We start from the raw sequence: 16,357 nt of genomic DNA on the forward strand, positions 1-16,357 counted from the left end.
TAGCCTTGATTACCTATTCATGTATTTATTCATATTACCCTATATACAGGGTCACAATCCACTATAAGTGTAGACACAGAACACTTGAACCGCGCACCACAGTGGAAGTCAGCCTGATTAGTCCCTCCATATAAGTATCCTCAGTCCCAGCACGGTTCACAGCAGTCGTATATAAACATGTAGACCTGATGAAGGCGTACCGCCGAAACGCGTAGTTTTTTTTCATCGGTGTCATCAGCCGGTGTCATCAGCCGGTGTCATCAGCCGGTGTCATCAGCCGGTGTCATCAGCCGGTGTCATCAGCCGGTGTCATCAGCCGGTGTCATCAGCCGGTGTCATCCTTTTTTGGATATATTCTTTTTAACAAAGTTGAAATAAAGAAATGCTTTTTATTCAAATGCTTGGAGTCTGAGCTGGATCCTTCCCCTGCATGTTTCTAATCCACTATAAGTGGTGTATTTCAGTTATCAATATATCATGGCTCAAGGTTCTGGGAATGTAGCCTGTGCTTTTTGCTGCAGTCAAAGGCTACTCTATTGACATTGAAAAGGCCTATATTTTTCACGGCTTTTCTTTGTAGCTTTTTTTGGGTGTGGATTACACATGTTCTTTGTCTACAGTACATTTAATAAAACTAGTTTTATTCACCAAAAATTGTTTTGAAATCGTTTTTTGCAACATTTTTCATCACTTTCTATGGCAGAGAAAAACACTGCAAAAATGCTGAAAGATTGACATGCTGCAGAATTAAAATACGCTGCACTTCCCAAATTCAGTTAGGGGGAAAGACAAAAAAACAAACAAACAAGCATGTGCATGAGATTTTGGAAATCCCACAGATTTGGTTATTGTAAAAAGCGGCTTTTAATTTGTAAAAAGCAGCAAACAAAAAAAAAACAACAAAAAAACCATACCGCAAAAACATTGCATGCGAAAATAATGTTTAAAGCGAGTGTCACCCTTAAAGTGAATTTTAAAACTACAGCCCTTCAGGGTGCTCATCCCTGTAAGCTCTTACCTTCAGTACAGATTTCCCTCCTATAAATTGAACAGATAAACAGTTTTACTACATATCCAACATGAGGCGTTCAGTGCACTCTTGGTGTGGCCAAGGGCTCAGTGTGCAGGTCCAACCCCTCTATCAAAAAACCATGCACCTCTCTTAAACACACAGCGCTCACTATGGGAAAGCGCTGCCCGAATTGAATCCCAGCCCTTGCACATCCGCAGTGACATTGCAGGAGGTGAACATGAGCGCACACACTTAGTGTCAGTGCAGGTGCGCCCTCTTATAGTGAGCAAGATGTGGTAGGGGTGATCGAGATCTGTAATTTGGGTCTGACAATATGAATATTGACTTTTCAAATTTCACAGAGGTTGGTTTATCTTGCAATCCATAGAATATGAACCCACGTCCCTGTGTTACCCATATCAATATACACATACACACCACCAGTACTAGGAGTTAGGATGTGGACAGGAAAGTGATTTCTATCCACACAACACACACAGGACAAATGGGAACAGGATCTGCTATATATGTAGGAATTGTTTTTAACAGTGATTCCCTTAGAGTTTTTACCATTATCACCTTCTTCACAAGTGACATGGTCCTGCCAGCTGCAAAGAGGAGAAAGCCGAAAATGACTCCCAGACATACAATATCGGATCACATTTCAGGAATTCGGGTAACAGTGGAAAAATGGGCTGCAGTGCCACGAAAATGACTTGTGAAAAGTGGAAAAGGTTAGATGTGCAACAACCTAGATGTGAAGATGGAGACATGGGCGCTCACCTTCTTAGATAAATACTTCTGTTTAGGGACAATGTTGGTAATCCTTGGTTTATGGTCGAGGGCCTCTCTGTTTTCTAGATGTTTGACTTTGTATATTCTGACAAGCCAATGTTCTGATGTGAAAGCTTCTTCCAAATGTTTGAACTTTATATCTTTATTCCCAATTTCTGCATTACGGGTACGGTCAAAGCCCGGAGGGGTTCTGAAGTCCAACTGAATGCAAAGGAAAAAAATAAATAAAAAGCCATACATTAATAAACCGGAAATCACAGTTCTCTGCATAATGGCCCATACACAGCGCTATTGTGCCAATCACGACTGTCAGGTCAGCTAGGTATCCATTTGCTGGAGAAGCTTATCCATAAGGCCAGCAGTGAGGCACTATGTATACGTATAGTTTAAGACATATGTATTTACATCCAAGTTTTAATTCATTTGCCAGAACTGTAGTGAACAAGGCAGTGACTCAACCAAATTGACAAAAAAGTGAGGCACAGCCTATTTTCCATCTTAGTAAATGCTCGTCTACAGTCCCCTCCAGATGTGCAAATGTGGATCCCAAGATCATAATACAGTAATAAATACTCTTCCCAAATTATTCCCTAGACTAAGTAGACACTGTGCCTACTGTGGGGCATATACATTCAGGAGGTATGCCCCACAGTCAGGACCAATGGCTAGGGACCTGTTCACCATATAGACTAACTGTGTATGATATATAATATATAACTCTATAGCATTATTTTAATTCCCTTATATAGCGCCATTAATTTCCACAGCGCTCTATAGGCATGATCACTGTCTCCATTGCTGCTCACAACCTAAATTCCCTATCTGTATGTCTTTGGAGTGTGGCCGGAAACCCATATTAACAAGGGGAGAAGATCAACTCATTGCAGCTGTTGTCTTTGTTTTATTTTTACCCAGGACACTAATGCTGCCATAATATATATGTATCTATCACCGGATTATAAGATGCACCCTAAATTTAGAGAGAAGAAGAAAAAAATGGGTAAAAAATAAATAGATAAAATAAATAAATAAATAAATAAATAAAAAATGGGGTCAGTCTTACAATCTGGTGGTGTCTTACCAGGAGTGGGTGGCAGTGGAGTGGGGTCACAGGAGGCAGGGGCGATGGTGGAATAGGGCGATGCTGCAGGGGCTGTAGGTGATGTACTAGAGCTGCAGACAAATGGCACTGTGCAGTGGCTACAAGCCGAAGGAGCTGCGCTGTGCTGGGGCTGCGGGCACCACCCTGAAAAATGTCAACGGTGCGGACTTCAAATAATGGTGCCCGTAGTCTGCGCATGTGCAGATGGAGCTCTCAGCTCAAGATCTCACCTGTGCCACCTCTGGCCCATTGCTTTCCCAGTAGAAGACTTTCGGAAAATCGTGACCGGAGGTGGTGCATGCGCAGATGAGATCTTGAGCTGAGAGCTTTATCTGCACACGCGCCAACTACAAACGCCATTATTTTTGAAGTCCGCACCGTTGATATTTTTAGGACAGCGCCCACAGTCCCAGCACAGTGCAGCTCCAGCACAGCCAAGCGCCCTTGGCCTGCAGCCCCTGCACGGCACAGCGCCCGCGGCATTGCTCCTGCGACACCTCTCCACCATCCTTGGCAAGTAACATTCAGATAAGACGCACCCCTCATTGTCCTCCTAAATGTTTGGGAGGAAAAGTGCGTCTTATAATCCAAAAAATTAAGGTATATTCCCTCCTCCAAAGAATTATTCCAATGCAAAATAAAGACTGCTCAGGAGGACAGTGTGCAGTAAAGCATAAAGCAGTGGTGGATATTTACCTGCATTTCACCAAACCGATAGTATGACATTTTGTACATGAGGCAGTTGAGGAGTGTTGGTGAGCCGGCCTTGTCAACTCGAAATTCACCTTGAGGTGTAAAATAATCACTTTCCTATTTAATAAAAAGGAAAAAAATATAATGGTAAATGGTTTAATTTATTTTGTTACAGTTTCTTTACTGAAGTAAACAATTTCCCATTGACATCCCCTCTACCCCTGCAAAACTAAGGGAAAAAAAGCTAATATTTGTATGCAAGAGGTTACTAGAGTGTGTCAAACTGGAGATACTAGTCATAATATGGCATGTTTTTAATAGATGTCCTCCCTTTAGTCAATCTTTACACCAGCTTTCTACTTATTGCAGAAATTGTTACTTATGGAAAACAGAAAAACAGGGAAGAACTTTGGTATACTGTCTGAATAGAAGGTAAATGCTTTCCTAGCCCAACAGTCACATTTTCTTACCCGGATATCCTTCGGGTGCTCTCCTTCCGCTATCCTAACCATCCAGAGAAACTTGTTGATGTCATCACCAGAGTACCCAATCACTCCTCCGAAGATGATCAGTACATAATCTACATCCAGGCTGCGCATGATTTCATAAGCTGCCGACTCGTTTGAAGACATAGCTTTCCCTACCTAGAAGAAAATGTAGTGACAAATCAAAATTTGTGACAAAGTAGAAAAGAAAAAAAAGAAAAAAAGAATTTATGCCTAGGGGTCATATTCAGAGCCAGGACATTTGCAGTTTTACATCTACAGCTGAGAGTGGATTAAAGAGTAATAAAATCTATTAATACATTTAGTGCATTTATGTAAATGGTGTACTATCGTCATCACAATGATGAAAGAGCTCAGTTTGCCCCTTACTGACCCCCATCGGACCCTGCACATGTCCATCTTAGAAAGACCCAGATTGCCCAGTAAGGAGTAGTTTTCTATACAGACTTGCTGTCACTTTTTTCCTTGGTGATTTTAGGGACCACTGCAATATGAGCCACCCTAATAGTGCATTAGCGGGGGTAGCCTAGCATGGATCAGTGTATGTAACCTATATTACAAAAATATATAGTAGTTCCAGCATTATAGGCACCCTTCTATAAGAAGCACACATGACATGGCTAGGAAGAAAGTCTTTAGATTTCATACAGGAGACTAAGGCTGTATTCATATTAATTCCCAATTCATTAGTAAAGCAATGTTGGCTGTATGTACAATTCTGGCCAGCGTCAGATTAAAGGAAGATGATCTCCAGAAATGGAAGGAGGCTTCTTTATATAAACACAAAAGTGAAGATATGGTGCCCATTATTAAGCAATATTCATAGTGCAGATTTGCTGAAAAGTGACTTATTTTGGTATCACAGCTCAGATGTTTCTAAATCTTAAGGACAGCGGCTTACATAGATCTGATCCGTGCTGTAAAGCTGACAGTGCGGCATTCTGGCCAGAGATCACCACGGCTGGCCTGACCCAATTTATGAGACAGATATACAAGGCAAATAAACCTGATAACCGGATACTTTAGCTGCAAAAACCCTGCCTAACAACGGAAGGGAAATGGATAATAAGATTAAGAGCACATCCACTCCGACAGTTTATGATGTAGTGTTAAAGGAAAGCTATCGTCAGAAAATGACCTGTTCGTGATAGAGAAAACAAAAAAAGATACAATCTAAAATACAAATCATGCAATTTTCACATTGGCCATAACGGTCAGACCCCAGACCTTATCTCGTGTACTGAAGGGTCTAATGTGCATTTGCAAACATAACTGTGAAAAGGAAGGGGGGAAGGAAAGCAGAGACATGTGCGACAGCCTATTTTGATTGGGCGATCCTGTGACATCAGTGGTGTATGAGGGGCTGCTGATAAGTCTTTGTGATCCTTTTTTGTTTCAATGGTAACGAATGTTACATAACATGAAAGCCTTATGTGTCAGATATAGGTTTTCAAAATGTTATGTTTGTTGCTTATGACAACAGTGTTATACACACGCGGGAAAACAAAATGTGGAGTCTAATGCGATATTCCCAGCAACTGAGAGCAGAGGAGGGATAAAATTCTTGTTTGTGCAAGGAAAGTCCACGAAGGGTATTCATGGTGAGATGTCACAGACTTTGGGGGATAAATGCCCTTCATATTCCACAGTTAAGAACTGGGTTGCCAAATTTACAACAGGCCACTTCAGCACCAATGATGAGGAACATCCTGGATGACTGAGTGGTTGTTGTTCCGGAGACTGTCGATGCTGTGCACAACCTCATACTGGAGAACCGACGAATTTCAGCTAAAGCAATAGCAGACATCATGGGGATTTAACGTGAACATGTTTGTGTCATTATCCGTGAACATTTGTACATGAGGACGCCATCTGCAAAGTGGGTCCCCATATGTTTGACAATAAATGAGAGAAGCATGTGAGTGAAAATTTCCCAGTCCATTTGTCAGCGTTTCCGGACTGATAAGAACTTCCTGGATCGACTGGTCACTATGGATCAGACCTGGATATATTTGTATGACCCTGATAAAAGAGTGGAGGCACAGTGGTTCTCCTCGTCCAAAGAAGTTCAGGGTCTAGAAATCAGCCACTAAGGTGATGGCGTCTGTGTTCTGGGATAAGGAGGGCGTGCTGCTGGTGAACTACCTTCAAAAGGGTTCCACCATCAATGCAAGGTATTACATTGAACATTTAGACCAATTGAAGGCAGCTCTGAAGGTAAGGCACGGCAAGCTGTCCAAAGGAATCTTGTTCCTGCAAGACAACACCTCCGCTCACACTGCACAAGCGACCATGGCAACACTGACAGAGCTGGGCTACCAGCTGATTGACCACGCACCTTGCCACGGCTGCTACAGATGACTGGTTTGAGGCACAACAGAAATCATCCTTTTTGCTAGGCTTACAGAACTTGGCATACCGATTTAAGAAGTGTGTTGACATCAGTGGAGAGTATGTGGAATAAAAAGAGAATTTTGTTACTTACCGTAAATTCTTTTTCTTATAGTTCCGTATTGGGAGACCCAGACCATGGGTGTTTAGCTTCTGCCTCCGGAGGACACACAAAGTACTACACTTAAGTGTAGCTCCTCCCTCTGAGCTTATACACCCCCTGGTAGCCAGTCCTAGCCAGTTTAGTGCAAAAGCTGAAGGAGAATAGTCACCCACAAGTAGAAACGAGTAAACCCGGAACAACCGGAGACTCTGTCCACGACAACAGCCGGTGATAACACACGGAACAAGAAAATTGCCAACAGGCAACAGGGAGGGAGCTGGGTCTCCCAATACGGAACTATAAGAAAAAGAATTTACGGTAAGTAACAAAATTCTCTTTCTTTATCGTTCCTTTGGGAGACCCAGACCGTGGGACGTTCCAAAGCTGTCCCTGGGTGGGAATAAACAGAAAAAACTAAGAAGTAGGCGGAGCCTAACTTCACAAGTGGGCGACAGCCGCCTGAAGGATGAGTCTGTCCAAGCTCGCATCTGCCGAAGCTTGAGCATGCACTTGGTAGTGCTTCGAAAAGGTATTCAGGCTAGTCCAAGTGGCAGCCTGACAGACTTGTTGAGCCGTAGCCTGGTGCCTAAAAGCCCAAGAGGCACCGACAGCTCTGGTCGAGTGTGCTTTGATCCCCGGCGGGGGAGGCACCCGAGTACTCTGGTAGGCGTCCGAAATGGTCGATCTAATCCAACGGGCCAAGGTCGGCTTAGAAGCAGAGAGACCCTTGTGCCGCCCTGTGGTTAGCAAAAAAAGAGGTGCACCGCCTAAGCGCAGCGGTGCGAGACACATAAATCCGGAGAGCACGCACCAGATCTAGAGTATGCAGCGCTTTCTCAAAGCGATGAACAGGAGCCGGACAGAAGGAAGGCACGGAAATATCCTGGTTAAGGTGGAAGGGAGAGACCACCTTAGGAAGAAAGTCCGGGGTCGGACGGAGAACTACCTTGTCTTGGTGAAAAACCAAAAAAGGTGACTCCGAGGAGAGCGCAGCCAAATCAGAGACTCTCCTGAGAGAAGTTATGGCAACTAGAAAGGCCACCTTTTGAGAAAGACGATACAAAGAAACCTCCCTAAGGGGCTCGAAAGGGGGTTTCTGCAATACCGTGAGGACCAAGTTAAGGTCCCAGGGATCCAAGGGCCACCGATAAGGCGGAATGATGTGAGACGCACCTTGCATGAAGGTGCGGACCTGAGCCAGCCGGGCGAGACGCCGCTGGAACAGCACTGATAGAGCTGAGACTTGTCCCTTGAGAGAGTTGAGGGACAGTCCTAGCTGCAGACCGGACTGTAAAAAAGACAGAAGGGTCGGCAACGAGAATGGCCAAGGAGAATGGCCGGAAGAGCGACACCAGGACAGGAAAATTTTCCAAGTCCTGTGATAGATCTTGACGGAGGAAGACTTACGGGCCCGAGTCATAGTGGAGATGACTTCAGGAGGAATACCAGAAGCCGTCAAAATCCAGGACTCAAGAGCCACGCCGTCAATTTGAGTGCTGCAGAATTCGGGTGGAAAAACGGACCTTGCGAGAGCAGGTCTGGACGGTCCGGAAGATGCCACGGCATCTCCACGGACAGTTGGAGCAGGTCTGGATACCAAGCTCGCCTGGGCCAGTCCGGTGCAATGAGGATGACTCGACGGCCCTCCATTCTGATCTTGCGCAGGACTCTGGGCAAGAGAGCTAGAGGGGGAAACACGTAGGACAGACCAAACTGGGACCAGTCTTGAACCAGAGCGTCCGCGGCGAAGGCCTGAGGATCGTGGGAGCGAGCCACGTAAACCGGAACCTTGTTGTTGTGACGGGATGCCATTAGGTCCACGTCCGGAGTGCCCCACTTGCGGCAGATTGACTGAAACACTGCCGGGTGCAGGGACCACTCGCCACCGTCCACGGATTGACGGCTGAGATAATCTGCCTCCCAGTTTTCTACGTCAGGGATGTGGACTGCGGATATGGTGGACTTGGAGTCCTCCGCCCATTGAAGAATGCGTTGGACCTCCAACATTGCCAGGCGGCTGCGTGTCCCGCCTTGGTGATTGATGTAGGCAACCGCTGTCGCGTTGTCTGACTGGACTCGAATGTGCCTGCCCGCCAACAGGTGGTGAAAGGCTAGGAGAGCTAGAAGCACAGCTCTGGTTTCCAGCACATTGATTGAAAGGGCTGACTCGGACGGAGTCCAAGTGCCCTGTGCTCTGTGGTGGAGATGTACCGCTCCCCAGCCGGATAGGCTGGCATCCGTGGTGAGAATCACCCAGGACGGAGTCAGGAAGGAGCGCCCTTGGGACAGGGAGAGGGGTCGAAGCCACCACTGAAGAGAGCTCCTGGTCCGTGGCGACAGAGCCACTAACCTCTGTACGGAGGAAGGCCGCTTGTCCCAACAGCGGAGAATGTCCAGCTGCAGAGGACGCAGATGGAACTGGGCAAAGGGAACCGCCTCCATGGAGGCCACCATTTGACCCAGCACCTGCATCAGGCGCCTGAGGGAATAACGGCGGGGCCTCAGGAGAGAGCGCACAGCTAGCCGGAGAGACTGCTGTTTGATTAAGGGCAACTTCACAAGTGCCGGCAAAGTCTCGAACTGCATCCCTAGGTACGTGAGACTCTGGGTCGGAGTCAGAGTGGATTTGGGAAGATTGACAATCCACCCGAATTGGGCTAGGGTGGCGAGAGTGAGCGAAACACTTCGCTGACAGTCTGCGCTGGATGGACCCTTGACCAGAAGGTCGTCCAGATAAGGAAGTACTGCTAACCCCTGGAGGTGCAGGACCGCAATCACTGCCGCCATGACCTTGGTGAATACCCGAGGGGCCGTGGCTAACCCGAAGGGGAGAGCCGCAAAATGGAAATGATCCTCTCCTATCGCAAAACGTAACCAATGCTGATGTGACGCTGTGATTCGCACATGTAGATAGGCATCTCTGATGTCGATGGACGCCAGGAACTCCCCTTGGGTTATAGAGGCAATGACTGATCGCAGAGACTCCATGCGAAAATACCGCACCCGGACATGCTTGTTGAGAAGCTTGAGATCCAGGATGGGCCGGAAGGTACCGTCCTTTTTTGGAACTAGGAAGAGATTTGAGTAAAAACCTCTGAACCGTTCCTGAGCGGGAACCGGTACAATTACTCCGTTTGCCTGCAAGGATGCCACAGCCTGTGAGAAGGCGGCGGCCTTGGAGCAGGGGGGAGTTGAGAGAAAAAATCTGTTTGGCGGGCTGGAAGAGAATTCTATCCTGTAGCCGTGAGATATGATGTCTCTCACCCACTGATCGGAGACTTGCTTTAACCAAGCGTCGCCAAAGTGGGAGAGCCTGCCACCGACTAAGGACGTGGCTGGAGCGGGCCGAGAGTCATGAGGAAGCTGCCTTAGTGGCAGAACCTCCTGCGGTCTTCTGCGGACGCGCTTTTGGGCGCCAGTTGGATTTCTGATCCTTGGCTGAGTTAGCGGACGAGGCGGAAGGCTTAGAGGATGACCAGTTGGAGGAACGAAAGGAACGAAACCTCGATTGATTCCTACCCTGGGCGGGTTTCCTGGTCTTTGTTTGTGGCATGGAAGTACTCTTCCCGCCAGTAGCTTCTTTAATGATTTCATCCAGCTGTACACCAAACAGCCGTGAACCAGCAAAAGGGAACCCAGCAAGAAACTTCTTTGAAGAAGCATCTGCCTTCCACTCTCGAAGCCACAAAATCCTGCGGATAACAAGTTAAAATTAGCTGAAGCCACCGCAGTGCGGTGAGCAGCCTCTAGCATGGCAGACATGGCATAAGATGAAAAAGCTGAAGCCTGAGCAGTTAAGGTAACCATCTCAGGCATAAATTCCTTGGTGAGGGAATGCATCTCCTCTAGAGAAGCAAAGATGGCTTTGAGAGCCCACACTGCTGCAAAAGTCGGGGAAAACGCGGCCCTCGCAGCTTCATACACAGATTTGGCCAGAAGGTCAATCTGACGGTCAGTGGAATCCTTAAGTGAGGTGCCGTCAGCCACCGACACAACGGTCCGGGCTGAGAGCCTAGACACCGGAGGGTCTACCTTTGGGGAGTGAGACCACTCCTTGACCACCTCAGGTGGAAATGGAAACCGGTCATCAGAACCACGCTTTGGAAAGCGTTTGTCAGGGCAGGTCCTGGGTTTGGTCACAGCGGTCTGAAAACTGGAGTGGTTAAAGAACACACTCTTTACTCTCTTAGGCGAGGTAAACTGATGTTTTTCTGCCAAAGAGAGTTGCTCCTCTGACACTGGCGGATTGAGATCCAGCACAGAATTAATAGAAGCAATCAAATCACTAAGATCTGAGTCACCCTCAGAGAAATCGATGGGATACATAGCTTCCGAGCCCCCAGTGAGGGCATCCTCCTCATGTTGAGAGTCAGAGCCGTGGGATGGGGAGGGGGAGGAAACCCTGCGCCTTCTCTTAGAAGGACGGGGTCTGGGATCAGATGATGAATCCTCCGTGAGCTCCGATGGACGGAGGTCAGAGGCTAGGAATCCTCTGTCAAGAGTATTAGAGGCACCCTGTGAGGGGGGCTGATGCATATTCAAAGTCCTGGACAAAAGTTCCATGAACTCAGGAAATGACTGGGATATGGACCTAGAAAAGGACTCTACCCAGGCCGGGGGTTCAGTCACAGGTGCAGCAGCAGCCTGAGAGACCACTGGGGGTGAGACTCCAGGCTGTGGCACCACCAAGTTAGAGCAGACATCACAATGTGGATAGGTGCTCGGCTCAGGCAGCAGGAGCTTACATGCAGTGCATGCAGAATAAAGCTTTGGAGCCTTGCTCCTTGTGTGAGACATGCTGCTGGAGTGGGGGCTTTGCAGAGAATGAACCCCAGGGAGAATATACAGAAGTCCACAACCGGAGACCGGCTGTGGCTTACCAGACCGCTGAGCGCGGTGTTGTGTGCCCTCCAGATCCCGAAGCCCGGTCCCCCAGTCGCAGCACCTCAGCAGAGATGCAGAATGCAGGATGTCCCAGAGCAGAGTGAACTCTGCCTGAGAAATGGCCGCCGGAGCGAAGAGAGGGGGCGGGACTAGGGGGCGTTCCTATAAAAGAGCGGGAACTGGAGGGCTATAGAGACCTGCAGGGAAGGGGGGACGCCCCAGCAGTGGGGAGTGTCCCTCCCCTGTGTAGAACGGCCGCCGGGAGGAGCCGAACCTGTCCCTCTGCATGTGTGACATGCGAGGGCAGAAAAATGAAACCAGGCCTCCGGCGAAGCCGGGGCCTAAATTTAAGCGGCGAGGCCGACAAGCAGGCACCATCGGCGCGGTTCTAAGGCAAAAGCTAGAGAACCCACCGGAAAAGTTAAAACAATCACATACAGCATACTCTCCCCTTACAATAAAGAACCGGGACCCCCAACATAAACGTCTCAGGTACTTAGCTGCTGAGACGCAGGGCCATGTCCCTGGGGATGAGTGCTCCGGTCCAACAGAATCCTCAAGGGGCTGTGGATGGAGACCGGACTCCTGCCAGGCATGGAGACCGTGCTGGCTCCCACTTCAAGCCAGAGCCCAGAAGGGATGGTGAAGGAGCGCGGCATGTAAGGCTGCAGCCTGGTAAATCAACCTTAACAACACCGCCGACACAGTGGGGTGAGAAGGGACATGCCGGGAGTCCAGACATGGACCCGCTTTTCTTCAAACTCTTTCCAAAAGTCAAATAAATCAGATGAGAATGCATGCGTGGATGTATGCCTCCTGACACAAAGCAATAAACTGTCTAGGACTGGCTACCAGGGGGTGTATAAGCTCAGAGGGAGGAGCTACACTTTTAAGTGTAGTACTTTGTGTGTCCTCCGGAGGCAGAAGCTAAACACCCATGGTCTGGGTCTCCCAAAGGAACGATAAAGAAAAGTACTTTCCTCATCCGCTCTCGTTTTTTTCTGGGTAAAGCTAAAGACTTATCAGCAGCCCCTCGTATAAAGGTGTTACCAGTTATTGTTATGCTTCCTTTGATAATTAAGAGTCTGCTCAAAACTCTTCCTGATGAAACAAGAAGTTAGAATCTCAAACAGCCTCAGTGGCCTGTGTGCAAACTGCAAGATTACTAACAGTTTTTTTTTGGTTAAAAATAAAGTTAGTGATTGAGAGAGAGAGAGATAGATCGATAGATAGATATAGATAGATAGATATCTATATCTAGCCATCTAACACACACACACACACACACACACACACACACACACACACACATATACATACACACATATACATACACACATGCAAAAATTAAAACAAAAAATTACAAAAAAATAGATAATTTTTTATATGTAGAAGTCAGAGCCTACATCGTTTATTATGCTTACCAATGCTATATGACTATTATTCCACGTGTTATTATCTACCAGCGTCGTCCGATTAGCCATTCCAGCTATCTGATAGCCGTAATCCCACCAGGACATCACACGAGCATGTTCATCAGTATTTTGCCTTAGCCAGTAGTACGCTTCTCTGAAGTCATCCAAGATGTTTCTTGTTCTGAAATGAGACTGATTAAGTCAAAACGCCTTGCCAACAAGTCAGATTATTCCTTTAAAAATGCAACAACAGCCACAATAAAATAGACACCCACTGCACTCTTAGGAGTATTTTGTTTCATTATTTAAAAACCAAAACCAGAAATGAAATCTAAAATATAAATGCAAAAAAAAAACCAAGCAAACACCAAGCCACCTATAATGTAAATATCTGCACATCGTTCAAATTTTCATCTCACTCCTGGGTTTGGCCTTCAAATACTGTACTAACTGGAATAAACAAGCGGAAAAATGGCCATAGGGTGCAATCGAAGTGCTTAATCTGGAAGTCCAGCAACTAATAACCCCAACGATGAGCCGTTGCAGGCAGCATGATTTAAAAAGAGTATGGAGCTGTATTGCTCAATGTGTAGCGGCAGCTGCTGGTTACTGCAGATCGGGACTTGTTCTCTTGAAGGATAGGGTATTAATAATACCTTCCTTTAAAAGGAAATCTGCTAGCAGTTTTTTGCTATGAAATATGAAGACAAAAGGAGATAAAGGCTGACAGTTCATCGATGTGTCATTTATTACCCTGCGTGGTGGTGTTTACTTATAGTGAAGATTTTATCACCTTAACATTTTGCCAGGACTATACTAGTCTGACTACCTCTCCTGTGATAAGCAGCTCACTGTCTATATACTTTGTACATAGAGAGCCTGGTGTGGGTGCGTTAACTTTCTGAGCTCTACTACATTAAAAACTGATTGTGTCACAACTGGTGCACTCCATAAACTAACTGATACACTGTTAGATTCAGGGTCTCATCCTGCTGCACTCAGGTGAATTAGCAAAAACATGCTCAAATTGTCTCTCCAGTAAAGGAGACAAACTCTAGCACAGCGCCACCTATTGGAAGTAGCGATCCTAAAAGTCACAAGTGGATTTTCGACAATCCTTTGCAATATGACTCAGGATATATAAGCCAGATCAGAATCCCAATTTGCAGACACGGTGTTTCGGGGTGCTTGCCCCTCGTCAGTGCAAAGTATGGGGGTGTCTGATCTGGCTCATGAGAAAGCTATGTGGGGACCACGGGGGAACACTATTCTCCTTAAGGAGACTTTGCAAGCCAGTCTGGCTGCCAGGTAAGGGGACTTATAGCTGCAATGCCCCTCTGGGAAATATTCAAATTGTCTCTCCAGTAAAGGAGACAAACTCTAGCACAGCGCCACCTATTGGAAGTAGCGATCCTAAAAGTCACAAGTGGATTTTCGACAATCCTTTGCAATATGACTCAGGATATATAAGCCAGATCAGAATCCCAATTTGCAGACACGGTGTTTCGGGGTGCTTGCCCCTCGTCAGTGCAAAGTATGGGGGTGTCTGATCTGGCTCATGAGAAAGCTATGTGGGGACCACGGGGGAACACTATTCTCCTTAAGGAGACTTTGCAAGCCAGTCTGGCTGCCAGGTAAGGGGACTTATAGCTGCAATGCCCCTCTGGGAAATATTCAAATTGTCTCTCCAGTAAAGGAGACAAACTCTAGCACAGCGCCACCTATTGGAAGTAGCGATCCTAAAAGTCACAAGTGGATTTTCGACAATCCTTTGCAATATGACTCAGGATATATAAGCCAGATCAGAATCATGCAAAAAACATGCTGACAGACTCCTTTTAAAAAGTGAAGAGGAAAACTAAAAGGCCCCTTACTCTCTGCCAACACATTAAGAATAAAATTTACCCTCATGCTAGGAAAGTGGGCAGAGACATGTAAAATGGTTCATTTATGCCCAAAACTACTGGGACCTTGCAAAGATACAGATTGAGGTCAATGACAATGGGCAATGATGGGTACCAAGTGAGGGAACAATACATGATAATGCACAAATCTGAATTATCTTGATTGTATCATTTATGCAGACATAAAAATCAATGTGTATACAGCTATAGCAGGTTTAATAGCCTTCACCAGTGAAAAGATGGAAACCATGGCTCGAAGGAGGTGCGTCCCATTTTTAGGTACAAAATAAGATGAATGAAGAGTAAATTAACCATACTGTGATTACAAAACACATGAAGCTGCAGGTCCTTACCCGTCATGGTTGTATGAGGCCAGCACCACGCTGGGACTGGAGTAGGCATTGCTGGTCACCCACGTGCAATGTACAGCAAACATCATCAACAACATCAGCATCAACATGGTGACCACGCTCTTTATGTTCGGTCCCAGGCCTTCCTCGGTCTTCTCCTGCTCAGACACGTGTTTTCTTACTTTTCCAGCCTGAACAGACACAGACAATTAGCGGCAGAGGTCCTTGTAGTAACTATGCCAACTGACACGCTGCCATGATGGAAGTGCTTCTGAAGAGCCAGTAATTACCAGTGAAACACGTCAATGTCTTTTCAGGTCACCACGGTTTACATCTGATTGACTGACAATCTGGAGCTCTGACTCACTCTGAAAGTCCCGATAAATTGCACAAATTACAGTATGTCCATCGGCCTATTGCCTCTAATAATGGGAGGTTCTTTGATTATACAAGAAATATATATATTTGGCAATAAGGTCGACTACATATATTCCCCATTATAAGGTGACAGGGCAAAGATAGGAGGCATACACCATGATCATTTCTTAAAGAAATGTGTCATAAGAGAATTATTATTTAAAAAGGGTTTTTGTTTTTTAGATAAGATTTTTTATATCCGTATCAAAACGTCTGCAATGTTCACACTACGCAATGGCACAATATTAGACTTTTACTTTTTGTACACATGGATATTAGCAGCAATAGACTGATCCAGCACTACTGAATAGTAGAGGAGTATGTAGCCCCTCTCTCCGACAGTACACTATGTCAGGTGCCTGTGTATGGAGCGTGGTCAGGAGCTGAGCCAGCATCCACATGGGGCAGGCGCTGGCTGTGTTACACAGACAATATCCACCTTTAACAGCAGCAACTGGTGTGAGCCATGATCGCTGCTTTATAAACTACCTCTAAAATCTGAATATCAGACGCACAATCCTGCTGCATCAAAATCAATGGGTTGGCATGAGAGCTATAGGCCCGATAAACCTGTGAAGCCCAGCCACAGGATGGGCTTTATAGGTGACCATGATTTGTGCTATATAATGCAATACATTAGCACTGTAGGATATAGTATAAGCAATCGTATGGTCAACTCTCCTAAATAAAATGGGTTTAAAAAAAAAAAAAAAAAATTATATATAAATATTCAAAGTAAAATCACTTATTCCCCTTTAAAATATAAATAAAATAAATATTACCAA

The 16,357-nt window shown here is 46.1% G+C and overlaps 1 protein-coding gene across 2 annotated transcripts in view; it reads right to left on the reverse strand.

The window, feature by feature from the left end:
* The window catches only part of STT3B (STT3 oligosaccharyltransferase complex catalytic subunit B), a 195,018-nt gene that overhangs the window by 22,870 nt on the left and 155,791 nt on the right, over positions 1-16,357 (reverse strand). Inside the window, exons 11-16 of one of the 2 annotated variants that reach the window (XM_075315245.1) lie at positions 15,159-15,346; positions 12,911-13,082; positions 4,073-4,246; positions 3,606-3,719; positions 1,796-2,008; positions 1,019-1,038 (exon numbers count right to left, since the gene is read on the reverse strand). In XM_075315245.1, coding sequence (XP_075171360.1) covers positions 1,021-1,038; positions 1,796-2,008; positions 3,606-3,719; positions 4,073-4,246; positions 12,911-13,082; positions 15,159-15,346 — 879 coding nt within the window. In that variant the 3' untranslated portion in view covers positions 1,019-1,020. The remainder of the gene's footprint in view (positions 1-1,018; positions 1,039-1,795; positions 2,009-3,605; positions 3,720-4,072; positions 4,247-12,910; positions 13,083-15,158; positions 15,347-16,357) is intronic. The other variant, XM_075315244.1, reaches the window with a different exon arrangement.

Source organism: Anomaloglossus baeobatrachus, chromosome 6, assembly GCF_048569485.1.
Source record: "Anomaloglossus baeobatrachus isolate aAnoBae1 chromosome 6, aAnoBae1.hap1, whole genome shotgun sequence".
NCBI classification, from domain to species: domain Eukaryota; kingdom Metazoa; phylum Chordata; class Amphibia; order Anura; family Aromobatidae; genus Anomaloglossus; species Anomaloglossus baeobatrachus.